The sequence below is a fragment of the Notolepis coatsorum genome (assembly GCF_963971535.1).
Source record: "Notolepis coatsorum genome assembly, chromosome: 4".
NCBI lineage: Eukaryota > Metazoa > Chordata > Actinopteri > Aulopiformes > Paralepididae > Notolepis > Notolepis coatsorum.
Genome location: NC_140168.1, coordinates 74,477,748 through 74,505,674, shown reverse-complemented (window position 1 = coordinate 74,505,674; position 27,927 = coordinate 74,477,748). Strand labels below are relative to the sequence as shown.

The window sequence follows — 27,927 nt, the reverse complement described above, 5'->3', positions numbered from 1 at the left end:
TGTTATAGGTGCCAGGAGTTTGGCCATATAGCTACAGTATTACGTGTAGGAAGGGACAGAGGTGTGTTAGGTGTGGCGGGGAACATGACTATGGGAAGTGTGGAGAGGGAGTGAAGCTGAAGTGTTGTAGTTGTGGTGGGGAGCATAGTGTAGCATTTAGGGGGTGTGAGGTGATGAAGAGGGAGGTCGTGGTTCAGAGAGTGAGAAGGGAGGGTAAGTTATCGTATGCAGAGGCGGCTAGGAGGGTAGGACAGGGAAGTCAAGAAAGGGTGCAGGGGTTTGGAGAAGGGGATTTGGCAGAGAGGGTAGAGCAGGAGGATAGAGAGAGGGTATGGGAGGAGAAATTTGGTATTGTGGCCTTCGTGGCAGGGGTAGTTAATGTTACGGCAGAGATTAAGGGTAGAACAGATAGGGTAAAGATGATTGTTAGGATAGCGGTTCAACATTTGGGAATGGAAGGTCTGAAATGGGATGAGGTGGTTAGGGAATTGGATAAGGGGGTTGTGAGGGACCAAGCAGTCCAGAATAAGATCGCAGGGGGCAAGGAGTGTCTCGCAGAGGGGGGCTCAGTCAGGAAGTAGCAGCATTAGCTGCACTCCATTGGACAATGTAGGGGATGACGGATTCCAGTAGACTGCGGGAAATTCAAAAGAAGAAAGAAGAAGAAGAAGAGCTCATCAAAATAACTGCGGAGGGCAGTAATACGCCACGATGCGTCTACACTGCCGGAAATTCAAAAGAAGAAGAAGAAGAGCTCATTGTGCATCTTGAAACAGTGCTGAGCAGTACTGAACAGATAGACTAAACAACATAGATTGAAGTCTGCATTTCTAGACCAGGGTGCGCCTACCGTTTTGCTGTTTATTTACGGCTTTCAGGTGAGGAGGAATTTTCATGTGTCGAGTCAGCGGTGATTTTGGAGACTGGGAAAATACAGTTTTCTTACCTTGTAGTAGTGACGTGAATATTTAGGAAAATAGCTTTAGGATCACTTCTGTAAAGAAAGACTTCGCTGTGGAAGAGAAATAAACCATTTGGATATCTTTGTTTTACACCGGAGCGGCTGTGGACATTATTTTTCTTTATCAACGAACGTACTACTCACGAGTAAGCAACTTTAACCAGTAGAGTGGAACGTCGGCCCTGATACGTATATTGTGCGTGTGAACGTTGACATGAAAAGAAAAAAGGTTAAAAAATTAATTAAAAAAGTGCAAAAAAAAATAATAATTTTTCTTTCTTTTACGGTATCTCACATGAATCGATACTCGGTAGTACCGACGTGTTTCGGTAAGTACCTTTAAAAGTACCGAATTCGGTACCCATCCCTAATAAGCAATGACGTTATAGTTTAAAGCTAAACTACCGGTATACGTTTTTCTCTCTTGTTAGAAGAGGGATAACTTCTTCAGTTAGATTTGATCTTTATTTATCTCGAACATTTTCAACCATAAACACACATTTGTAATAACAAAAAATAAATAAAAACGAAATAAAATACAAATACATTTAAATATATCTTCCTATGGAGGGAATGATCAACATAGCTCAAGACAAATGGTTTTGTTCGAGAAGGGACAGAAAGAAGCAAAGCTTATCTGGTCCTGCCCCTTACAATATCATATTAATATGTAATAAGTTATCTATCAATACATAGTTAACTAACGGAATAGATAGTTAACTAATCAAAGTATCAGAATGTTTATAGAAATTCCTGCGGCCTGCGGGCCATCCACTCCTCAGTCACGACTCACGAGAGCACTCGCAAATTATGCTGCATGCATGCATATCATTGTCAAACGGTGCACGTCTCGAGTCGTGCCACTGTCGGTCGCTTGGTTGACAGTGGCACGCACGAGACCACTGCACAAGACCATGAAAATATCAGAATGTTTCATAAAAAATCCCACGGTGGCCATACTCTCAGTGCACGTCTCATGACAGCTGTCGGTGGCTATACCGGTCATCAACACCGTAATGACCAAACTACCAGGATATTCTTCATAGCAACTGGCCACCGTAAATGCCCAAAACCCCCACCACCTCCTAATAGACAGTCTCCTCCCCACCGCATGTATATATTCCCTCCCCGCCGTATGTATATTTCCCTCCCACCCACCCACCCCCTCCTAATGTACAGTCCCCTCCCCATCATATGTATATACTCTGTCAGGATCTAGGGGTAACAGTACTGTATATTTGAATACCGCCTATGTCACAAATGTATCAGTACTAAATACCTATATGTCCCTATGCCATAAATGTCATGTATGTTGTGTATGTCATAAATGTCTATATGAATTGAAAATGGGGGACCCTGATGGAAACAAGACAAACGTCTTTCTCAGGTCTGCATCCCCTTAACAATTGTATGTATTGAGCCGTACTGTATTGTACCCATTCTGCAATCTGTTAAATAAAGTTTTCATTCATTCATTCATTCAGCATTAACACATTTATTGACCCAGAAAATGTGTAGTTTGACATAGGGGTGGACGGTATAAACGGTATGAATGTGCGCTACGGTATGGATTTTGACTATACCTTGTAACCGGTAGAGCAGCTCTAAAATAGCAATGACGTCATGTAACCACAGCCATGGCGCAACTATTTCACTCGTATTTGCCCCTAAAAATAGATAGAATTAGTCATAATAGATGTGCGAACTGGAAAAAGTTATTTAGGAGCACAGAGGCTTCACGCAGTGGGCGTGTCAACGCGCAATTGTCATTTCATAATACACAAAAGCAAACTAGCTTGAAGGCTGTGTGACAACTTCTCTCACAAGTCGCGCAGTTTCTATGTGTAATGTAAACTCTGCGACGAGTCCAATGGTCTAACATGCTTTGCATCCTCGCCATTCTGGAATGCCCACGTCGCGCTAAAACCTTATGTAATGTTAACTGTCGATGTACTAGCCTCAGCAAGCTAACGTTAGCTGGCTCCACTATAGCAGCCTGTCGATGTACTAGCCTCAACAAGCTAACGTTAGCTGGCTCCACTAGCAGCCTGTCGATGTACTAGCCTCAGCAAGCTAACGTTAGCTCCACTCTAGCAGCCTCCTCCCTCCCCCTCTCTCTCTCTGCTAACAATCCTGATTCGATTCTTGAACCTATTTAATTAAAAAGGAAGATATTGATGGACATTAGCTATAGTATAGCTCAGCAGCTGTAACAGAATAACAGTGTTTTACCCCTTCAGAAGCATTTATATAGACATTTTAAGATAAGTTAATATACCGTGATATATACCATTACCATCTATGCTTCAAATTATACCGTGATATACATTTTAGACCATACCGTCCAGCCCTAGTTTGACACCAAAATTGATCTTCTATGTTCAACATTCTAACAACAAACCCTAACCCAATGTTCGACACATTTGTACCACATGCACAAACCTGCTTGATTATTGCCCCAAATAGCATGCAAGTTGGACAAAGTGGGTATGTCTGGAAAGAAGAGGCTTGTGGGTACCTATAAAACCAATGTTCACTCTGATATATTCATGTGAACAGCCAAGGGACCTTTTGGAAGATGAGCATGGCAGTTTTTTCTAGGTCGAAAATGTTACATAATTTTGAACCATTGCCTATTAAAACCCCCTTCCCAACAGTTGGGCTTAATGAAAATGGTACCAATGGAAAGCTTAGCTTCTCTAGTTTACAGGAATACCAATACCTTTGTGTTCGCTCAAATATTGAGCGCGCTATGGACCAAGATATTTATGAATGGACAGAACCTTGATTTTACATGGCGGCCATCATGATGACGTGGCCCCTACCCCAAAATGAAAGCTATGGTGATGGGGAACACGTGGAAAAAATGTGGTGCTTTTGTCCGGCGCGTCCACATTCTTTTGCTAAGCCACCGCACTAGAAGGGACAGAGCAGGACAACACAGAGGGCCTCTACAGGAAGGGACAGAGCAGGACAACACAGAGGCCCTCTACAGGAAGGGACAGAGCAGGACAACACAGAGGCCCTCTACAGGAAGGGACAGAGCAGGACAACACAGAGGCCCTCTACAGGAAGGGACAGAGCAGGACAACACAGAGGCTCTCTACAGGAAGGGACAGAGCAGGACAACACAGAGGCCCTCTACAGGAAGGGACAGAGCAGGACAACACAGAGGCTCTACAGGAAGGGACAGAGCAGGACAACACAGAGGCCCTCTACAGGAAGGGACAGAGCTGGACAACACAGAGGCCCTCTACAGGAAGGGACAGAGCAGGACAACACAGAGGCCCTCTACAGGAAGGGACAGAGCAGGACAACACAGAGGCCCTCTACAGGAAGGGACAGAGCAGGACAACACAGAGGCCCTCTACAGGAAGGGACAGAGCAGGACAACACAGAGGCCCTCTACAGGAAGGGACAGAGCAGGACAACACAGAGGCCCTCTACAGGAAGGGACAGAGCAGGACAACACAGAGGCCCTCTACAGGAAGGGACAGAGCAGGACAACACAGAGGCTCTCTACAGGAAGGGACAGAGCAGGACAACACAGAGGCCCTCTACAGGAAGGGACAGAAGCCACTGACCCCCCCCCCCGACACACCACAAACCGCCTCAGTCAGTAAAATATACGTGTAGGAGATCTTACAATACAATGTATGTATTCTAAATCCACAACTAAATATATGCGTACCTGTGGTGCGAGGAGGAGAGGGCTGATCGGGGAGAGTCTCGGCCGCTGCGACCCCTGCTACTGCTTCCTCCCTCTCCTCCTCCTCCTCCTCCTCTCTCCCTGTACACATCCACACCGCCTGGGTGCAGGTAGGGCGAGTCCCTCACTTCCATACCTGGCAGAAGACAAAAGACAAACAGAAACATCTATTAGTTTCACATTCATTGTTACAAGACCATACAGGTCTAATTTGGACTTCTCGCTATTACCAGAGACTGTCCCCGTCTGTAAAGGAATGTGTCAATGCGCGCTTACCGTCTTCTCCAGAGTCGGACAAGAAGATAGATACCAATTTCATCTCTGTGCGTTCAGTAGAAAGCTATCCGGCTGCAAGCTAGCCTAGCTTAGCACAAATGAACAGAAGCAGATGAGGAGCGGCTAGCTTGGGTGTTGGCCAACGAACACCTCTCCCGGAGATTGCATGTTAGCCTAGCTTAGCACAATGAATGGAAGCGGACATGGCCGGTTAGCCTTCGGGAGAGGTGTTAGTTGGACAATGCCTAGGCTAATCGGCCATGTCTGCTTCCATTCATTGTGCTAAGCTAGGCTAACGTGCAGCCAGATAGCTTTCTACTGAACGCAGAGAGAGGAAACTGGTACCTATCTTCTTGTCTCTCTCTGGAGAAGACGATAAGCGCATTTCCCATAATGTTGACATGTTCCTTTAACAAATGTTGTGTTAATGGGTGTATATGGTGTATGATGTTGAAAAGGGGCAGTCGCTAGGCAACTCACCCTTGTCAAACCTTGTTTATTTTCACTAACGTTACTGTATCCTCTACTACAAGCCATTCAAAACCTCACGTCAAACTTAATTCCAACACAAGTAAACCACTGAAGAATTATACGGTAATTCCAACACAAGTAAACCACTGAAGAATTATTATATAATTCTGTGGTTTACTTGTGTTGGAATTACCGTATAATTCTTCAGTATTTTACTTGTGTTGGAATTAAGTTATGGTAATTCCAACACAAGTAAACCACTGAAGAATGATACGGTAATTTCAACACAAGTAACAGTAGCAGGATAAGAAGCTAATCTCCTGTGAGTACAGTGTGTTCTTGGTACCTAGTGATCGTCCCAGTCCGTTCCTGTTCATGGCGCTGGGGGAGCTTCCTCCTGTGGCCTTGTGCCAGCGCTTGACTAGGAAACGCATTCTGGAAAAAGTAAAGGATGGATAGGATCAGTTTTTAACAGGCAACAACGACAGGATGATGGGGAAATCTGACATTATTGATCTGTAAAAAGTCTAATGGAAATTCACTTAAGTGTAAATGATGCATCTATTCATTCCATCATATCCCTACTGCTACGAACTAAAGCCTTGGTGTAACTGATTCAGTGAGGTCACATTTTGTAACCTATTAGGAGGAATACCTTGGTGTAACTAATTCAGCGTGGTCACATTTTGTAACCTATTAGGAGGAATACCTTGGTGTAACTAATTCAGTCACATTTGGTAAACCTATTAGAATTAAAAAAACAAATCAAATTGTGGAAAAAATGTAAGATGCATCAAAGATTCACCTTAAACATCTAAAGTACTAATCTCTTAGACTTAGAATCGTATCCTTGCTCTCGCCATAACAGAACACTTTTAGAAGTGACGTATAGTCTAGTATACAGTGTCTGAAAACACCATCAGTACAGTCTTTTCAGTACAGAGGTTCAGTATTTATTTATATTTGGCTACTTCAGTAATCTTAAAATCACCAGTTGTCTACTCTCTTCCAGGTTTTATTGAGTTTGCTACTGAGGGTAGTAGGATTAGCAGCCTCTGTCTGTCTGCGTAGGTACTGAGGGTAGTAGGGTTATCAGCCTCTGTCTGCGTAGGTACTGAGGGTAGTAGGGTTAGTAACTTCTGTCTGTCTGCGTAGGTACTGAGGGTAGTAGGGTTAGTAACTTCTGTCTGTCTGCGTAGGTACTGAGGGTAGTAGGGTTAGCAGCCTCTGTCTGTCTGCGTAGGTACTGAGGGTAGTAGGGTTAGTAACTTCTGTCTGTCTGCGTAGGTACTGAGGGTAGTAGGGTTAGCAGCCTCTGTCTGTCTGCGTAGGTACTGAGGGTAGTAGGGTTAGCAGCCTCTGTCTGTCTGCGTAGGTACTGAGGGATTTCAGACACAGCCATTATCCAGCAGTTCCCATGTTCTACCTGGAGAGGGCGATGGAGACCCGGACGGCTGAGCGGAAGCGAGTCAGCCCGCGGCGGTGCTGGCTGAGGGAGTCCAGGCTGGAGAGGGAGGGCCGGCCCCCCATCCTGGAGATGAGCGACAGCGTGGCCTCCTCGCACTCCTGGAAGCCGCCCAGCAGCAGGAGCAGGTACTTCTTCTGGTAGATCAGAGCCTTGCGGAAGCTCTCCGACCGCAAGTACTTCCCATACATCCTCTGGAAGAGAGGGAGGAGGAGAGAGAGAGAGACGGTGGGAGGAGAGCGAGAAAGGGAGAGATGCAGTAAGATCAGTGCCGTCTCTTTCCTCTTCACACAGCGGGTTCTGTTGTGATCATGGACCTGCCAATAAGTAACCACCTCTACGACAGATTTGTTTGATCACAACAGAAAGCTCTGCTACTGTAACTGCATGTTCCTGGAACTCAAAGTTCTGTAGCACCTTGTGAACTGCTCCACAATTTTGTTATAATAATTCTATCTATTTTTGGGCTTTCTGTATTTTTCACCTATCCAAATTTTGTCGTTATGCCAATTCCCTTCCTGGTTGTTGCGCGCATTACCCCACTGTCGGCCTGGGGAGGGTGTAGAACTACCACATGCCTCCTCCGATACATGTGGAGTCGCCAGCCACTTCTTTTCACCTGACAGGGAGGAGTTTCACCGGGGGAACGTAACGCGTGCAGAGGTTCACGCTATTTCCCCCAGATCCCCTCCCTGCTGAACAGACCGACCAGTAGGAGTCGCAGTTTACAACGACCAGGACACATACCCCACCGGCTTGCCACCCGCTAACACTGCCAATAGGGAAGTGTAGTGGTTACGTCATTGCTGTTTCTCCGTGGTCCACCCTCTTGAAAACGCAATGTATTTCCCCATTGCCCATTTCTAAATCGTCTAGTTTAAAACAAATAAAGCATGAACATTTGCATGGTGTACCTTTCTGTGCGTATTCATCCACAATGAAAATATTCGCAATTAATCGTAAAGGTAGCAAAATAACGTTTATGTTTTCGTTCACTGAGAAACTACACTGCCATTTGGCGCTGCTGACTGACGTCACCACAGCATAGACTCCTGGCTTTAGTCGCAGACCTAGGATCAAATTTCCCTTACATTCCATAAGCTTAACAATTTGTACAATTTGTACAATGGGAAAATAACCGACTCTGAATCTGTGGCTAGTATCTGTTTCACCCAACACTAGTGCTCCGGTGATCATAACCATTTATCTCTAAAGCCAACCACCATTTTTAAAAGCCACAACCACGTTACCATATTTGTATTTATAATTTAAATCGTATAACGTTATTTCGCTGCATATTAAATCACTGTAAAAAACGAAAAACTATAACGTTATAAACTATACACAATATGTACAACGAAACAATGATTTACATTAGTATTTACTAAATACTAATGTAAATCATTGTTTTGTTGTACATATTGTGTATAGTTTATAACGTTATTGTTTTTTACGTAGCGTTAGTAGCTAGCTAGCTTGCTAGCCGGCATGGTGCAGTGCTTTGCCCCAGAGTGTAACCACAGATCTGAGAAGAGGACCTGCACATTTGAATCATTCCCGAAACTCCTCTACATGCCCCGATTTAAAATGGTTCTCTCCTCTTTGTATACTTTTGTCCTCACCAACAAAATATTCTGCCAGGGAACTTATGGACACGACAGTAGACATTGCTAACATCTAGTAAGTTTAGCTAGGTAACGTTAACTAGCTTGGTATCAGCTGGCCGTGACGTGTATTAGGCGACAGCACTGAACAACAGGCGTTCTACTGCCTGTACTGGTAAGTGTCGTTTTTTTTCTTCACTTTTTCTCCTTATTTTTAAATTTTTCTCCCATCCCAATTTCATGTTGCCAATTCTCCCCTTCAATTCTCCCCTCCCCTGTCTTGAACGTTGCTAGACTATGCCTCCCACTGGTCAGTGTAGTTATTTTTTTACGACAAATTAAAAACCTTATAACTACCTTTATTTCAACAAAAAATGCTTAAACAATAATGTTAGTGGTAGAAGGGAACTCATTTTGTGCAAAAATGGAAAGCTTGCCAATGTTCATGAGGCAGAATTGTTACAATAGCCGATAATCCATTTTCCCAATGATGAATCCCTAAACGGGTGGACCAACCGTGCGGTCCAAAGTGACGTCAGACTACACCTCCCTATTGTGTTAGTAGGGACGACTGACCAAGCCGGAGGTACCGCTGACAGCTGGATTCGATCCCAGAGTCTCTGCGGTGGTAGGCGAGTGCTTAGTCCACTGCGCTACCCAGCCGCTCTGCCAAAATGTAGTTCTTGTGTAGAACCTTTCCGTTTGCCATGGAAACAATCTTGGAAGTCGTGAGCTGGGTTCGACAGTACAGCATGCCATGGCAGGTTCTCACAGTGCAAATGTGTGGGTCTGGCGAACCTTCAGAGCCACGTTGTCGCCGTCCGGGCCGGTGACGTCTCGCAGTGTGTCTGTCCGGATCTCTCCCCGGAGGCGGGCCACCTCGGCCTGGGCCAGGAGCAGCAGCTTCTCCAGGCGGACCCGCTCCCGGCTCCACGCCTCTCGCTCCTGGGCCAGAAGGACGGCTGCAGAGTCCATCTTGGACACCCCTGTCCTACTGCCGGACTACAGGGGAAAACACAATATGGCTGTTTAGTCAAGGTCCACTACACACAGTGCGAGGGGCGACGTGGCTCAGGAGGTAGAGCGGTCGTCTGGTAATCGCAAGGTTCCCGGTTCGAGTCCTGCTCCTCCCGGCAGCGTGTTGAAGTGTCCATGAGCAAGACACTTAACCCCTAACTGCTCCCGATGAGCGGGTTAGCACCTTGCATGGTCGCCTCTGCTGTCTGTGTGTGAATGTGAGGCATAAAGATAAAGGCATAATGTCTCATTTTTACTTCTAGCAATTACCAGAGATTGCCCCTGTCCTTAACTAATGTTGTGAATACAGTGTGTGCTTTAGCTGATCTCAGCTTACCTTACTAAACACACTGCCACTGGTGTTGAAAAGGGGTGGAAAATATATTATGTTATGTTGTGTTCTGAAAACCACTGTGTCTGGGTGCGCTTGTTAGTATCTCCTGGGTGTGCTTGTTATTATCTCCTGGGTGCGCTTGTTAGTATCTCCTGGGTGTGCTTGTTATTATCTCCTGGGTGTGCTTGTTATCATCTCCTGGGTGTGCTTGTTATTATCTCCTGGGTGTGCTTGTTATTATCTCCTGGGTGTGCTTGTTATTATCTCCTGGGTGTGCTTGTTATTATCTCCTGGGTGCGCTTGTTATTATCTCCTGGGTGTGCTTGTTATTATCTCCTGGGTGCGCTTGTTATTATCTACTGGGTGTGCTTGTTATTATCTCCTGGGTGTGCTTGTTATTATCTCCTGGGTGCGCTTGTTATTATCTCCTGGGTGTGCTTGTTATTATCTCCTGGGTGTGCTTGTTATTATCTCCTGGGTGCGCTTGTTATTATCTCCTGGGTGTGCTTGTTAGTATCTCCTGGGTGTGCTTGTTAGTATCTCCTGGGCCCTGTTCCTCGTACCTGGCTAACTGAGTTAGCTGGATAGTTTTCAGCATAGCTTGACTTAAGCCAGACCTTTCCGTTCCCCGACGTCGGATTTTCTAAATCGCTATGGCAACAGATAGAAAAGTTTGAACCTGGTCGAGGGCAGGGTTTAGTTCAGTTAGCTGGATAACCTGCATGGCCACACCCTCGCAAAGAAATGCCACCTCGCTTCCTGAAATAATTCTCACAGTCTAGATCCCATTATACCATTCTGAATTATGTTTTTGTGCTTCGTTTTTCTAGAGGGGGCTTTTGAAATGTAAAATAATAGACCTAAAATTCTGATAATAAATCATATTCAGCCTATAGATTTACTTTGTCCTAAATAATGCACGTCATATTTATACGGATATGGCGCTTGCGCGTCGCAACACACAAGTGGTTATTTTAATAACGCGGAGCATTGCAAATGTGAATCCCACTGGGATATTTTTTATGAATGAAACCTATCGGGCGTTTGGCTCTGATTAGTTTCATATTCTCGGCTGTGGATGTATTTGCTTAACGGAGCGCCCAGATTGTGTTTCATTCAAGCATAAATTGAAGCATCTTTATGCATGGACTGTGGATTATGAATTATGAGGAATCTGAATCTGTGGATTGTTTAATTGTATCACTGTCACTCACACGTTATTGTGATATTGTAACTGGGATTAAAATGTCTGATGAGATGCGCTGTTTGACGGATTTGAGAAATTGAATATGCCGTTGACATGAATGAATTTGAGATTTTTTTTTTATCTGTTCAAGCACTGTTATCTGATGATTAACATGATTGGTGTCACTGGTATAAACCAAAGGTTAATCAATTAAATGCATGTATGGATGATGTACGAAAAAGATTAAAACCGGATTAATAGTGAAACTCCTGGGTTATCTCCTGGGTGCGCTTGTTATTATCTCCTGGGTGTGCTTGTTATTATCTCCTGGGTGCGCTTGTTAGTATCTCCTGAGTGCGCTTGTTATTATCTCCTGGGTGTGCTTGTTAGTATCTCCTGAGTGCGCTTGTTATTATCTCCTGGGTGCGCTTGTTATTATCTCCTGGGTGTGCTTGTTAGTATCTCCTGGGTGCGCTTGTTAGTATCTCCTGGGTGCGCTTGTTAGTATCTCCTGGGTGCGCTTGTTAGTATCTCCTGGGTGCGCTTGTTAGTATCTCCTGGGTGCGCTTGTTAGTATCTCCTGGGTGCTACCGGTTGCTACGTGACTTTGAATGGCTTGCTGTAGAGTAATACAGTAACGTTAGCGACAATAAAGGTGCAGTGGTTTACTTTTCACACAGGTGAATTACTGCCTCACTGAGCACAGAGTGATAGTACAAAAGTACTGTACAATAAGTGTACATTTCTGTACACTTATTACTGTATGTTTTTACTGTATATTACTGTATATTATTGGCTGTATATTTTAGAATGTATATACCGGTACACAATTTAGAATGTATATCCCTGACCATATTTTTATTCTTATTTGTGATTTGTGATTTTTGACTACCTAAATGTTTATTATGAGCGATCTGTAGTGCTGAATTTCCCTCGGGATCAATAAAGTGCTTCTATTCTATTCTATTACCTACTGTATGCCACTAGCCACCTTTCACGCAGCATATTTCCACCCCTTTTCAACACCAATGGCATCACAGACAGGGACAATTAGTGTTTTCTTATTTATTTGAATGAATAAATAAATACAAATGAAAACTGAAACAAAGCACACTGAGCCCTCCCTTTAATTAATTTCTCCCACACTTAGGAGCCCTGTGTGTGGTAATACCTGAACATCCCCTGGGTCAGTGTGTCCTGTGTGGTAATATCTGCACCTGGTCCTAGATCAGTGTGTCCTGTGTGGTAATATCTGCACCTGGTCCTAGATCAGTGTGTCCTGTGTGGTAATATCTGCACCTGGTCCTAGATCAGTGTGTCCTGTGTGGTAATATCTGCACCTGGTCCTAGATCAGTGTGTCCTGTGTGGTAATAGCTGCACCTGGTCCTAGATCAGTGTGTCCTGTGTGGTAATATCTGCACCTGGTCCTAGATCAGTGTGTCCTGTGTGGTAATAGCTGCACCTGGTCCTAGATCAGGGTGTCCTGTGTGGTAATATCTGCACCTGGTCCTAGATCAGTGTGTCCTGTGTGGTAATATCTGCACCTGGTCCTAGATCAGTGTGTCCTGTGTGGTAATACCTGAACATCCCCTGGGTCAGTGTGTCCTGTGTGGTAATATCTGCACCTGGTCCTAGATCAGTGTGTCCTGTGTGGTAATATCTGCACCTGGTCCTAGATCAGTGTGTCCTGTGTGGTAATATCTGCACCTGGTCCTAGATCAGTGTGTCCTGTGTGGTAATAGCTGCACCTGGTCCTAGATCAGTGTGTCCTGTGTGGTAATAGCTGCACCTGGTCCTAGATCAGTGTGTCCTGTGTGGTAATACCTGCAGCAGGCTGTCTCCTGATCCCAGACCAGTGTGTCTGTAGCGTCTCAGCTCATCCTCCAGGCGGAGGCTCTGGTTCCTCAGGTCGTTCTTCTCCTCCGTCAGGCGGCTGACGAAGCCGGTGAGCTCCGCGTTCTGCCTCAGCAGCCGCTCCGTCAGGGAGTTGGAGGAGCTGCAAGTGGAGCCCCCTGCTGGAAGGCCCGGGCTCTGGAGGAACACACAGGGGGTCGAAGGTCATAAACCAGGCATTGCTGGTCCCCGGGCTGCATGTATCGCTTCCGCAACAGAATTCGGTTTCCGGGTTCCTCTGATTGGCCGCGACCCCCACGTGACCCGCCCCCCTATCCACCGCTCTGCCGCTGCCACGCGCGGCAGTCGGCAGAGCGAGCGCTCGCTTCCTCAATTTATACGCATGGAAGTATTGACTGAATGAATGAATGAAAACTTTATTTAACAGATTGCAGAATGGGTACATACAGTACGGCTCAATACACACAATTGTTAAGGGGATGCAGACCAGAGAAAGACGTTTGTCTTGTTTACATCAGGGTCCCCCATTTTCAATTCATATAGAACGACTACGCAGTAACAAATCATTAAAAAAATATACCGTTAACTGGAATATGTTGTGCCTTTACACATATGTTGGATTATGTAATTGGTTTGTCATGACAAACATATAAAAAAATCGCGATTTACCAGCTGGCTACAACATGTGTGTTGATGTTGTAGCCACCTCCTCCGCGGCAGGAATACTAAGCTCCCCCTTAAGCTCCAGGAGAGAGGGGAGAGGCTGAAAACCTGCAGTTCTTGCCCGCCTGATGGGAGCCGAATCCCCGCATCCGATTTGTCTGATGAATACCCCCAAACATGGAGGTCCCGAATGCATGGAAGTATTGATTGCGCCGGTGGTATAGGAGGTGCTATAGATAACATTCAGCCACTACATGGCGCACTAGAGCACCAGCGTGTCATTTATCCAATCAGGTGCATTCCACGTGGGGAAATGGGAAGTAGGGAGGGGATACATGCCTGCTAGCCCCTTTCGTGACTGTGATGCACGCCAACAAGGTTTGGCCGAGTGAATACACAGTCACTTGCTGCTCAAAAAGAAACGCTAGGGTTTGAAAGCTCGGCGTTTTTATAAACTGGTCAACACTGCTCAAAACAGCGTTATTTCCGTATTTGGCTGCCTGGTGCGCCTGCGCTGTGATCACAACGCATGCGCATCAGGCACCCAATGCCGGAAATAAAGCTGTGTTGACCAGTTTATAAAAATTATCTAAAATGTTTATTAGCAACGCCGAGCTTTCAAACCCTAGCGTTTCTCTGTTCGAAACCCTCATGCAACTGTGAGTGCCTTTGAAATGTATCTGTGATACTTGTATAACGAACGGTTCGGTTAGAACCAGTCCTTCATGGTAAATCTAGGTTGGTTTCCCATTGAGGAGCAAGTGACTGTGTATTCACTCTGCCAAACCTTGTTGGTGTGCATCACAGTCACAAAAGGGGCTACATGCCTGCAACACTCATTTTGGACACGCAAAGCTTTTTTTAAATGATAAATTAATGAAGCAATACTTTTAATCTGCACCTTTTTAAAAGTTCTGATGTACTATTAAAAAAAATCATATCGGTTAAATTTTTTAAAACCAGACCTGGCTGAACGAGCAGTTGATTGTGTGCTTTGATGTGTGACAACGTTCTACGGGTTTCAGTCGGAGGTCACAGTGGTTCCTTTGAGGTCAGGTTTTAAAAATGTTTACATTTTTGATATTCTCAGGTTGTGTCGTATCTTACTATAACAGCGTCTAGGCTTTCATAACCTGTTACGTTTGGCGACACTTAAAAAATGTGATTAGATTAAAATGTATCGTCATTTATACAGCACAAGTACAGTACAACGGAAATAAATTTGGCATCCAACCAGAGTGCAAATGTAACAATAAAGTGCAATAGTAATATACAATGTACAGGTGATAAACAGTGTAAATACATCAAAATAAGCCACATATTTGGAGGTGGGGGGATTAGATCTAAGCCTGTTTTTGTGTCCGTCTGGTGAGATGAACCAAGAGCAGAATCACATGTTTGACATTCAAATTGTAAAGATTGTATATTGTATTGTATATTCCTCTTCTACTTACTTTTTTACTGTATGAAGCACAATCGCAGGGGCTCATACAGAACCAAGCATTTCACCGTAAAGTACATGTATTTTATTGTGACAACTAATAAACAAACTTAAAATACTTTACAAGGTTAAATGATGAAAATGTTTCTTTGGTTCTCTGGTTCAACAGTACAAACCTCTGGGGCAGTGGGTGGTCCTGGGGACTGGTGCAGCATGGTGATGACCTCATCAATGTTGGACTGCACCCAGGACAGCTCTTGGCTCTCCACCTCTGTTGTGAGTCTGCAGACACAGGACACACACAGTGTGCTATTACATCCTACACACAACATACACACACAGTCTGCTATTACATCCTACACACAACATACACACACAGTCTGCTATTACATCCTACACACAACATACACACACAGTCTGCTATTACATCCTACACACAACATAGTAACATACACACAGTGTGCTATTACATCCTACACACAACATACACACACAGTCTGCTATTACATCCTACACACAACATACACACACAGTCTGCTATTACATCCTACACACAACATACACACACAGTCTGCTATTACATCCTACACACAACATACACACACAGTCTGCTATTACATCCTACACACAACATAGTAACATACACACAGTGTGCTATTACATCCCACACTCACAGTATGTTATTACATCCCACACTCACAGTATGTTATTACATCCCACACTCACAGTATGTTATTACATCCCACACTCACAGTATGTTATTACATCCCACACTCACAGTATGTTATTACATCCCACACTCACAGTATGTTATTACATCCCACACTCACAGTATGTTATTACATCCCACACTCACAGTATGTTATTACATCCCACACTCACAGTATGTTATTACATCCCACACTTGCAGTATGTTATTACATCCCACACTCACAGTATGTTATTACATCCCACACTCACAGTATGTTATTACATCCCACACTCACAGTATGTTATTACATCCCACACTCACAGTATGTTATTACATCCCACACTCACAGTATGTTATTACTGTACATCCTACGAAAGTCTTTCTCTGGTCTGCATCCCCTTAACATTTGTGTGTATTGAGCTGTACTGTATTGTACCCATTCTGCAATCTGTTAATAAAGTTTTCAATCAATCACACACACACACACCTACACACGCACGCACACATGCACAGTCTGCTATTACATCCTACACACACTTCCATGGAAGAAGAGAACGTTGGGAATGTGAAAGCGTACAGTGTCATGATGAACATACCTTCCCGTGGCCTTGCTGGTCATGGTGCGGATCTTGGAGGCGATGAGGTGCAGCTTGCCTAGGATCTTGTCTGCCAAGCGCCCGGGGCCATGCTGGGGTCCGCCGGTGCCCGTCCCAGTGGTGCCCGTCCCAGTGGCGGGCGGGCCGGAGAGGACCGGGCCCTTCTGCTGATACACCCAGTCTTTGGTGCGGCTGCAGGGCTCGCCGTGCCAAGAGGCCGGCTGCTGAAACAGGGCATGTCTGGATTTAGTACAAGGTTCCTACAGTTTTATGTATGTATGCTGTGCACCTGGGTCAACCAGGCCATTATTTCTCTATAGCTGAACATTATTCTACACAACAAATATCACAAATTACATTAATGTTTTTTTTTCTTTTTTCCCCGAACATAAAATACTAAATACCAAGCTTTTCAAACCCTGGAAGCTATTACTTTTTAACTTTCCTTGTGCTGTACAGATTTATAAAATCAATCAACCAGCCAGCCAACCAACCAACCAACCAATCACCCAACCAATCGATCAACCAACCAGCCACCCAACTAATCAACCAACAAACCAACCTACCAACCAACCAAACCAGTCTCAAACCAAACCAACAAGCCACCCAACAAACCAACCAACCAACCAACCAACCACCAAATCATCCAACCAGCCAACCAACCAACAGATCCTCACGTTGTCTCTGCCAACCTGTAGTGGTGCGCTCCTGACTCCATGTCCGTCCCTCAGGTCTCCTAGCCGAGCTGCCGTCTCCTCCAGCCTTTCCTTCTCCTTCTCCAAGCTCCTCCTTCTCTGCACCTCCCCCTCCAGCTGGGCCTGGGCCTCCATCGTCCGCTTTTCCAGGCTCTCCAGCTGGGCCCTTGCCTCCTGGAGCGCCTCCTGGTCCCGCTTGGCTCTCTGACTGGTCAGAGTCAGTGCCTCCTCTTGTCTGACTCCCTCCAGCTTCTGAGCCTCCACCTCCCCGAGGAGATGCACCACCTGTGGGAGGGAGAGAGTAGGGCAGGGTGTGTTTGGTATAGCGGCCAGAGGGAGAGAGTAGGGCAGGGTGTGTTTGGTATAGCGGCCAGAGGGAGAGAGTAGGGCAGGGTGTGTTTGGTATAGCGGCCAGAAGAGAGAGTAGGGCAGGGTGTGTTTGGTATAGCGGCCAGAAGAGAGAGTAGGGCAGGGTGTGTTTGGTATAGCGGCCAGAGGGAGAGAGTAGGGCAGGGTGTGTTTGGTATAGCGGCCAGAGGGAGAGGGTAGGGCAGGGTGTGTTTGGTATAGCGGCCAGAGGGAGAGAGCAGGGCAGGGTGTGTTTGGTATAGCGGCCAGAGGGAGAGAGCAGGGCAGGGTGTGTTTGGTATAGCGGCCAGAGGGAGAGAGTAGGGCAGGGTGTGTTTGGTATAGCGGCCAGAGGGAGAGAGTAGGGCAGGGTGTGTTTGGTATAGCGGCCAGAGGGAGAGAGTAGGGCAGGGTGTGTTTGGTATAGCGGCCAGAGGGAGAGAGCAGGGCAGGGTGTGTTTGGTATAGCGGCCAGAGGGAGAGAGTAGGGCAGGGTGTGTTTGGTATAGCGGCCAGAGCACATTCTGACACCTCATCGTACTGTTTCTGAATTCAGAGTACAGTTGGGCGATAAGTGGGAGAGAGAAAACTTTATTAAAAGTTAAATAATCACATGGATATTTATCATGTTGGACAGCATGATGTACTACGGGTATTGCACTACCACCCCTGCAAATCCAGAGCCTGCAGAATAATTAAGGACCCTCACCACCCCAACCTGTTCAAGCTGCTGCGGTCAGGCAAACGCGCAGCAAGAACAGAGAGACTCAGGCTCAGCTTCTTCCCCCAGGCCATCAGAACATTGGGAACACTGATTTCTCCACACACAAGCACACACACACACACGAACACACACACACACACACACACACACATTCTGCACTCTCTCACACACAAAACACACCACAGGTCACTTTAAAAACATAAGAAAATGTCACTTTAAAGGAAAAAAACAAAACATAACTGGTAGATATATAAAACACTGTGCCAGTGTATATACTGTACGTACAGTAGATATATAAAACACTGCCAGTATATATACTGTACGTACAGTAGATATATAAAACACAGTGCCAGTGTATATACTGTACGTACAGTATATATAAAACACAGTGCCAGTGTATATACTGTACGTACAGTATATATAAAACACAGTGCCAGTGTATATACTGTACGTACAGTATATATAAAACACAGTGCCAGTGTATATACAGTACAGTACATATATAAAACTGCCAGTGTATATACTGTATGTATAGTAGATATATAAAACACGGTGCCAGTGTATATACTGTACGTACAGTATATATAAAACAGTGCCAGTGTATATACAGTACAGTACATATATAAAACACTGCCAGTGTATATACTGGCCAGACATCCTACCTGGGCTTGTTTGTCATCCAGCTCCCTCTGCAGTCTGTCCAGTAGCGCCTCTGGCCGCCTCTGTCCTCCCTCCTCCTCCTCACCCAGGGCTCTCCCCTCCTCCTCAGCCCCCTCCCCGTTGGATGAGACCTCCCTCCGCAGCTCCCTCTCTCTCCCCAGGGCGCTCCTCATCTCCTGGGCCTTGGCCCGCTCCGTCTCCAGCTGCACCTGGAGCTCCTGGAGGCGCCTCTGGAGGCCGAGGCGCTCCTGCTCGGCCTGCTGGGAGAGCTGCGAGGAGGCCTGGCGCTCCTGCTCCAAGGCGGAGGTCAGCTGGGCCGCACGGCTCTGCTGCTCCGCCAGAGCAAGCTGGAGGTCCTGGGGAGGGTTAGGGAGGGGTTAGCGGTCAGAGTGATCCGATTGGTCCATTTGAAGGAGAGGGTTGGAACTTACGGATACATCGTGTTCCGGTTAGCCAATCACAGCGGGGATATGTTCCTCAGGTTTATTTAGGGCAGCACAGCTACCGTTAGCCATGGCTGTTAGCTAGAAATAATGTTTGTGTTTCTGCATACAAATAAGACTAACCAATCAGAGTGTAGAGGAGGGTGTCTGAACTACTGCAGCCTCACAAAAACAGCTCTTAGTATTCTAGTGCTCAGGTAGGTAAACAAAAACAGCTCTTACTATTCTAGTGCTCAGGTAGGTCAACAAAAACAGCTCTTACTATTCTAGTAATCTTCCTGGACTTTTGAATTATGACTTTTACATCGACACATTCTTCTACATTTATTAATGTACATTTTACTGTATATTTTTGGCTGTATATACATATTTTAGAATGTATATCCCAGACTATTTTTATTCTTATGTGACTTTTGATTTTGACTACCTAAATGTTTATTGTGAGCGATCTCACACATTCACTCACACGTTCACTCACACAGCGGAGGCGACCATGCAAGGTGCCCATCTGCTCATTGGGAGCAGGTGGGAGTTAAGTGTGTTTCTCGGGGGACGCACAGGGCGGCCTCCTCCTCACCTCCAGCTCCTCCCGCTCGCTCTCCTCCTCCCGGCCCGTCCTGCAGCGCTGCTTCTCCACGGCCCACTGCAGCTCTCTGCTCCTCTTCTTCTCCTCCGCCAGCTGGTCGTTCAGCGCGTCCACCTCCGCTGCGCTCTGGGACACCTCCAGTCTGTCCACAAAAGAGTCTCTGTGAGCCACGGGTCTTAAGTCATTGACCGCCGGGGACTAGCCTCATCCTGTTCTAGCCAGGCCATGCTTTAAAGATAGGAGTGCGTCACCTTGTTTGTAGAGCTATTTCTATATTCTATATTATAGCCATGGACACAATACTATGGTCATTTGACAGTAACTATCTTCTGTCCAAGATGCAAAAAAGAATAAATGTTTTAATGCATACGTTCATGCGTTATCCCGTGGTGAATATAAGTATAGTTTCTGAATGATCCGGGCTAATTCCTGGGAAACTGAGTTAAAGCGCGCTACGTGAATTCTACTAAAAACATTGGCGTTTCATCCCTGGACACGCTACTATTTCCAAATCAACTGTATATAATAGGTATATGTTTCATCATGAATGCATGAAGGGGGGGGGGGGGGGTCGTTTCTGATGCTTTGATTGCCAGTAACGGCATTCGTTATGAACACCACACACGCCGATCAGCACGAAATCCTTGCAGGATCAAGCTGGAATTGATTTCAGATAGTCCTTACCTGTGGTCGGAGGTATTCCAAAAATAATATTCCAATTGTTTGATCACCATCTGGTCCATCTCATGTCCATCTGGCCCACGACATAATACGGCACAACACATGCATCGAGGGGCCCGGACCCGTTTCATTGCGACCCGAGTGAATCTCTAGGCTTCCCTGTACTAAAAAACTGCGCCCGGAGTGGTTTAAACGTAACACCCGGTCTGGAACAGGGTTTACTGCACTCTCGATACTGCCACCTGGCAGGATCTGGCCGGTACTGCACCCTCGGGATGCCAGTATGTATGCCTTTTAACGGCAACATACAGGTCCGTGACATTGAATAGAATATTAAAATCGGGAAAAAAAACTGATCAAATAACGAGTATACTTGTTGTTGGCGTTCAAAGGATGGCGCCCAATAATGAGTATAATCGTTGTTGGCAGGGAATGAGTTAAAAGAGAGATTTGTTATGGCTATGTGATGTGCTGTCATTCTTAAATTTGGAAAAAAACTTTATTTACAATTCGAGGATGTAATGATACATTTTACATACATTGGCAACCGTTAATCTGATATATAGATAAATTAGAGGCATTACCTCCTGACTGGAGTTACGTTGAGTGTCACGTGGGAGGGGGATAGGGAAGTTATCGTGGAGTAGGCCTACATGTTGATTGCAGTTGGTATTTATTTATTTATTTTCTTTCTTCATTTATTTATAGTCACACAATCTAGCTCTTGTATCACAGATTTAAAGTGCACCTTTGTTAAATTATTTCTATAGTGAATAGATTTGTCCTTCAAGAGTACCATATGTTGTTAAATTTGTTTCTAATTTTTATTTGTATATATTTTTTTATGTGTATTTTTTATCGTTTTTATTTAGGCTGGGGCGGGAGGGATGGGCTTATTAGATATCCATAAACATTAAAAAAAAAGTATGATGATGATGATGATGATGATGATGACGTCATGGAATACTATGAATAATTTGAAAGTGAATTCACATCAGCAGCACTCCATTGAAAGCGGAGTGTGTTACCAGTGTCTGTCTCTATAATGAGGAGACGGATCACTGTGGTCATTTTGTATAATACTCTTTGAATACATTTTTTTATTTGAGTTCTAACCAGAAAGAAAGGACACAATTCGAAGATTGAAGATCATCAAAGTGGGCTTTCCTTTTAAAGGAGAATGTCACCAATTATAAGAGTTCACATTAGGGCTGTCAATCGATTAATTAATCACATTCACAATTAACGCAAATTAAAAAAAGAAATACATAGCTAAATGAATCTGTAGGAGATAATTAGTGGTAATTAGGAGAAGCATGAAAACATGGTCATTTCATAGGAAGTAATCATGAGTACTTTTTTCCATTTTGTGAATAGATTTGTTCTCTGATGTAACAACCAACTTTGTTGGCAGACAGATCCTTGAGACGATCTCTGAACCTCACTGCCAGCTTGCGAGCGTACAGTAGCATAGTGCAACCTGTGTACTTAAAAACACTGAGACTTTGTATAATGAGCTATTCAGAGAATGTCTGGCCACTCATTATTCTTCCAGGTTTTATGTCAGAGTTATGAGGAACATAAACACACCAGCATGGCTGTCGAAGTTATTGAAGGTAGTTGGGCTCAAAAAGGATTACGTGATTATTAGCTTTTTCTTTTCTTATTTTTTATATTGATAGCCCTAGTTCACATAATCTTCCTGTGGCCCAGGACAGTTCAGTCAGTATGTTCTTCCTGTGCCCCAGGACAGTTCAGTCAGTATGTTCTTCCTGTGCCCCAGGACAGTTCTGCCAGTATGTTCTTCCTGTGCCCAGGACAGTTCAGTCAGTATGTTCTTCCTGTGCCCCAGGACAGTTCAGTCAGTATGTTCTTCCTGTGCCCAGGACAGTTCAGTCAGTATGTTCTTCCTGTGCCCCAGGACAGTTCAGTCAGTATGTTCTTCCTGTGCCCCAGGACAGTTCTGCCAGTATGTTCTTCCTGTGCCCAGGACAGTTCAGTCAGTATGTTCTTCCTGTGCCCCAGGACAGTTCAGTCAGTATTTCTGAACATGCACCACTCCCTACTAAAGCTAGAGATCAGAGAGGTGATGAATTCACTGGGATGTAAAAACTAGGGCTGAAACTCCATTGACCAAAATACATCTTTTGACAACAAATACCCTGAAACCAGCACCGTCAAACCTAATTGAATCTATATTGAATCCAACGGAATTGGGTAATCAGTGCAGATACCCAGCCTGCGTGTGCAGGTCTAACCTTAGTGTGTCCAGCTCCTTGAGGTGTTTGTGCTGAGCCTTCAGCGTGGTCTCTAGCTCCAGCTTGGTCTGGGCCAGTTCTCCCTTTAACTCCTCCGCCACCAGCCTCTGGCCCGCAGCACCAGCACCAGAGCCCCTCTCCCTCTGGCTGGCAGCGCCAGGCTCAGCACCAGAGCCCCTCTCCCTCTGGCCCGCAGCACCAGGCTCAGCCACTGACTGCACACCAGCTTGGACACCTGGAGCGACAACACAAACTCGGGTCAGATCAACTCTTTGCACCGAAACACAGTGAATGTACAGGAATTATATCGGTGTCAACGGTGCAACTTAGGTGTCATTAGCAACTTCGTTAGCAAGTTCCACAGAACACACACACACACACACACGTGAAGACGCGCACCACAAACAATAGACAGTAGACTATACGTATCACTTTCCATACATTTAGTACTATGTACATTGAATAAAAGTAGAATATAGGTATCGGATCAAACTGAGATTATTAGGATGCGTTGAATCTTCGGCCTGAATGACCGAAATCAAGTCGCTGTTGAGCTGAATCGTTACTTATTATTCACGTTTTCCCCCACGAACCACATCCACACCACGCTCAGACACAAGACAGACGTGCAGATGGAGGAACCCCTACAGACCTGGACTGGGGGACTGGATCTGGAGATGCTGCAGCTGGCTGCGGAGCTGGCGGACCTCGGAGAGGAGACTGGAGCGATCCGCAGAGCGCAGCGAGCCCAGGGCTTCTCTGTGCTGGACGTCCTGCTCCGAGAAACACACAACACACAGGTCAGGGACCAGCATTACACTGTAGACTAGAGCTGGGAGGTATACACAATATTAATGTACTACAGCTGGGAGGTACACACAATATTAATGTACTACAGCTGGGAGGTACACACAATATTAATGTACTACAGCTGGGAGGTACACACAATAGTAATGTACTACAGCTGGGAGGTACACACAATATTAATGTACTACAGCTGGGAGGTACACACAATATTAATGTACTAGAGCTGGGAGGTATACACAATATTAAGTGAAAAGTAGAAATACTCAGATAAATGAGTACTCTGGTAAAAGTAAAAGTCCTCCACTCGAATTCTACTTAAGTAAAAGTAGAGAAGTATTTGCTATTGAATGTACTTAAGTACCTAAAGTCAAAGTACACATTCTACATGACATTTGTGTATCCATTGACCTCTATAGGATATGTTTTATTTTTTTTATCTACTTTTTCTCCCATTTTCTATTTTTCTCCCATCCCAATTTCGTATCGTCCAATTCAACCCTCCCCTGTCTTCGAACGTTGTTTCTTGCCTCCCACAAGCCGGCTGTAATGTGGACGAAGCCATACATTGCACGAGTCCCCTCCGGTACTCGAGGTAGCAGCCGTCGCATCTTTTCACCTGCACAGCGCAATCTTTCAGCGTCGGGGGTCTGCGTTTGGAGGGCACGCCGCCCCCGTCGCTTCCTGATTCTACTGCGCAGGCGCACCAACCGACCTGTAGGAGTCGCTGTCCACAACGTCCGATCCCCACCCATCAGCTTCCCACCCCCTAATACTGCCAATTGTATTTGTGTGAACGACCAGCCAAGCTGATAGCAACGCGGAGAGCTGGGCTCGATACCAGCGTCTCCTGCATTGGTGGTGAGCACCTTGCCCACTGCACCACCTAGCCGCCCCTCTATAGGCTATGTTAAAGTGGTATGTGGTCCAGTTATGCTGCTCTGATTATGTCCTCTTGAAGTTGACAGGCTTCAAATGTGAAAGTATATAATCTTCATAAATGTTTTATTTTGTATATATTATGTTTTCTATGCAAAATCCTTTTCGTCAAAGTAACTAGTAACTGATGGGTTCAGAGAAATGTAGTGGAGTAAAAGTATAAAGTTCCCTAAAAAGAAAATACTCGCATAATACTACAAGTACTGTAGCTCGGAATTGTACTTAAGTACAGTACTTGAGTCAGAATCCTTAAGTTACTAAACAGACTGTGGTGCTACTGACCAGCTCCGCCAGGCTCCTCTAAACAGACTGTGGTGCTACTGACCAGCTCCGCCAGGCTCCTCTAAACAGACTGTGGTGCTACTGACCAGCTCCGCCAGGCTCCTCTAAACAGACTGTGGTGCTACTGACCAGCTCCGCCAGGCTCCTCTAAACAGACTGTGGTGCTACTGACCAGCTCCGCCAGGCTCCTCTAAACAGGCTGTGGTGCTACTGACCAGCTCCGCCAGGCTCCTCTAAACAGACTGTGGTGCTACTGACCAGCTCCGCCAGGCTCCTCTAAACAGACTGTGGTGCTACTGACCAGCTCCGCCAGGCTCCTCTAAACAGACTGTGGTGCTACTGACCAGCTCCGCCAGGCTCCTCTAAACAGACTGTGGTGCTACTGACCAGCTCCGCCAGGCTCCTCTAAACAGACTGTGGTGCTACTGACCAGCTCCGCCAGGCTCCTCTCCAGCAAGTTGAGGTGGATGACGGCGTCGCTGGTGTCCAGCAGGTCCAGCCGGGCGTACAGAGCGCTCTTCAGAACACTGCGCTCCACCACCAACACCTGCTGCACCGCCGCCAGCAGCTCACCACGCCAGTCACCACCCCCCGGCTAGAGACACACACAGAGAGACACACACACAGAGACAGAGAGACACACACACACACACACACACACACACACACACACACACACACACACACACACACACACACACACACACACACACACACACACACACACACACACACACACACACACACACACACACACACACACACACACACACACACACACACACACACACACACACACACACACACACACACACACGAGAGAGAGAGAGAGAGAGAGAGAGAGAGAGAGAGAGAGAGAGATATGCACATACCTTTAGTAAAGTAAAGAGATCATATTGGCCTAAAGGGGAATTTATACAATACTTCAAAAGGACATGTTGTTGATGTTGTTTTTTAGCCACTTGTTCGCCGTCCTCTCAGCAAAGAAATTAAGAAAAAGCCCACGTTTTTGTGAATACTTCACAACTACTGTTTCTGTGTGAACCTGTTCCTATAGGCATGTTATCCAGTGTCACACAGCTCACAGGCTGTTCACAGAGTCACCCCGTGAAACAGCTGGATGAGACACACAATGTGTCTCCCCCCCCCCCCCCCCCCGACCACCTTAGAGTTAGCAAGAATGACGTGTTGCACGGAGAGACCCAGGTTACAGCAATGGGGCCCTATAGCCTAGATCTCTGTAGAATGGCAACGTATTTATACAGGAGAGTAGACTAAACTAAGTGGTACCTTGACTTACAGACTATGAGTTATAGATATGATGTGCAGAATGAGAAGGCTATGTGACTGGACTGAATGCTACGTGGATATAAGTGTGTGTGTGCACGTGTTAGAGTGCACATAGTGCAGATAGAGTGAAGGCTATGATACATTAATTGGTCAATTTCCCTGTCAATCATCACCACCACAATAAACTATATTATAAATCCCTCATGTAGCTTTGAACTTGGTGTGCTTGATAGAAAGTCTGGGTGGGCTTCCGTTACCTGTGTGTCCCTGTGCGTCTGCATCTGGGTGATGAGGGCTTTCAGGGCCTCCACGGTGGCCAGCAGGGCGTCTCTCTCCTTGGCCGAGCCCTGGGTGTGGAGGAACTGAGCTCCAGGCTCGCCCTCAGGCAGAGGAACCTCCGACAGAGACAGGACCTGCATGCCCTCCTGGTGCACCTCACGGAGCAGCGTCTGGAGCACACACACACACACACACACACACACACACACAGACACACACAGTCAAACAGACACACACACAAACATACAATAACACAAAGTCGAACAGACATACAGACACACAGTCAAACAGACATACACACATACAGACATACAGACAGTCAAACAGATACAGACATACAGACAGAGTCAAACAGACACACAGACACACAATCAAACACACACACACACACACACACAGTCAAACAGACATACAGTCACACAGGGGTTTTATTATGTAATGCACTCAGTTCACAACCGAGTATCTCCAACAAAGAACCATATAACTCCATCTTAAGTCTTCACAGGAACACAATAAACATTTTCATCTCCTCTATCAACCTTCGGACGCGCGTCCCCCTGGGCTCGGTCCTTGGACACCTCCTCTTCTCCCTCTACACCAAAGCTATGGGTAACATTATCACGTCTCATGCCTTCTCATATAACTGCTATGCCGACGATACTCAACTCTTCCTCTCCTTTCCTCCCTTAGATATCCATGTCTCTGAGCGGATCTCGGCCTGTCTGTCCGACATCTCCGCCTGGATGACGACCAACCACCTCAAACTGAACCTAAGCAAAACAGAATTGCTCCACCTGCCGGCCAAATCCTCCCCGCTGACCGATCTTTCCATCACAGTGGAGAATGTAGCCATGGCTGCGTCCGACCGCCAAGAACCTTGGTGTACTCCTTGACGACCGGCTGAACTTCTCTGCTCACATCGCAGCAACAACCAGAACCTGCAGATTCCTCCTGAGCAACATCAGAAGGATCCGCCCCTTCCTGACAAAAGAAGCCACTCAACTCCTTGTCCAATCAACAGTCATGTGTCGCTACCGACCTCTGCCACCAAGCCTCTTCAACTCATTCAGAACGCAATTCAGAACGCAGCCACCCGCCTGATCTCCAACCTACCAAACCCATGTTACCCCACTTCTTAGGGACCTGCACTGGCTCCCCATCGCCACACAAATTCACTGCAAGGTCCTCGACCTGGCATATCACGCAGCGAAGGGAATGGCTCCCCCCGACTTCCCACCACAGTTAGGACGGCCGAAACCCGTCCAATCTTTTGCTGTCGACTAAACACACTTATTCAATCAATATCTGAAATAATTTTTTTTGTTTTTATAAAAAAAGACATAACCTTCTTACTGTCCTATATCATGCACTCTTCCTACTATACAACTATGCACTCGACACTGCACCACCCGAGTTTCAGCACTGTTTGACATTGTTACTCAGCTGAGTAGTAGCCTTCCTGCAGCCTTGTCATACAGAACTTGTAAGTCGCTTTGGATAAAAGCGTCAGCTAAATGACTAAATGTAAATGTAAAAATGTCATTATGACATACAGTACACAGAGAGAATTAATCAGTTGTGCCTCAATCTGGTGATTGAGTTTCATTGTACTTCTATTTGAAAGAAGAAAAAAACTGACTACTCATTCCACCTCTCTCTACATGGAACG

The 27,927-nt window shown here is 45.8% G+C and overlaps 1 protein-coding gene across 6 annotated transcripts in view; it reads right to left on the bottom strand.

Moving 5' to 3' along the window:
- The window catches only part of akap9 (A kinase (PRKA) anchor protein 9), a 276,424-nt gene that overhangs the window by 4,339 nt on the left and 244,158 nt on the right, over window positions 1-27,927 (bottom strand). For 2 of the 6 annotated variants that reach the window (XM_084313669.1, XM_084313673.1), the window contains 14 exons: window positions 26,237-26,428; window positions 25,120-25,284; window positions 23,317-23,437; window positions 22,665-22,899; window positions 19,717-19,867; window positions 18,699-19,052; window positions 16,947-17,249; window positions 16,270-16,493; window positions 15,159-15,264; window positions 12,849-13,055; window positions 9,285-9,488; window positions 6,844-7,076; window positions 5,764-5,852; window positions 4,653-4,806 (listed from right to left, as the gene is read on the bottom strand). In XM_084313669.1, the coding sequence (XP_084169795.1) occupies window positions 4,653-4,806; window positions 5,764-5,852; window positions 6,844-7,076; window positions 9,285-9,488; window positions 12,849-13,055; window positions 15,159-15,264; window positions 16,270-16,493; window positions 16,947-17,249; window positions 18,699-19,052; window positions 19,717-19,867; window positions 22,665-22,899; window positions 23,317-23,437; window positions 25,120-25,284; window positions 26,237-26,428 (2,738 nt within the window). Of the gene's footprint in view, window positions 1-4,652; window positions 4,807-5,763; window positions 5,853-6,843; window positions 7,077-9,284; window positions 9,489-12,848; window positions 13,056-15,158; window positions 15,265-16,269; window positions 16,494-16,946; window positions 17,250-18,021; window positions 18,190-18,698; window positions 19,053-19,716; window positions 19,868-22,664; window positions 22,900-23,316; window positions 23,438-25,119; window positions 25,285-26,236; window positions 26,429-27,927 lie in introns of those variants that run through there. The other 4 variants (XM_084313670.1, XM_084313671.1, XM_084313672.1 and 1 more) reach the window with 4 other exon arrangements.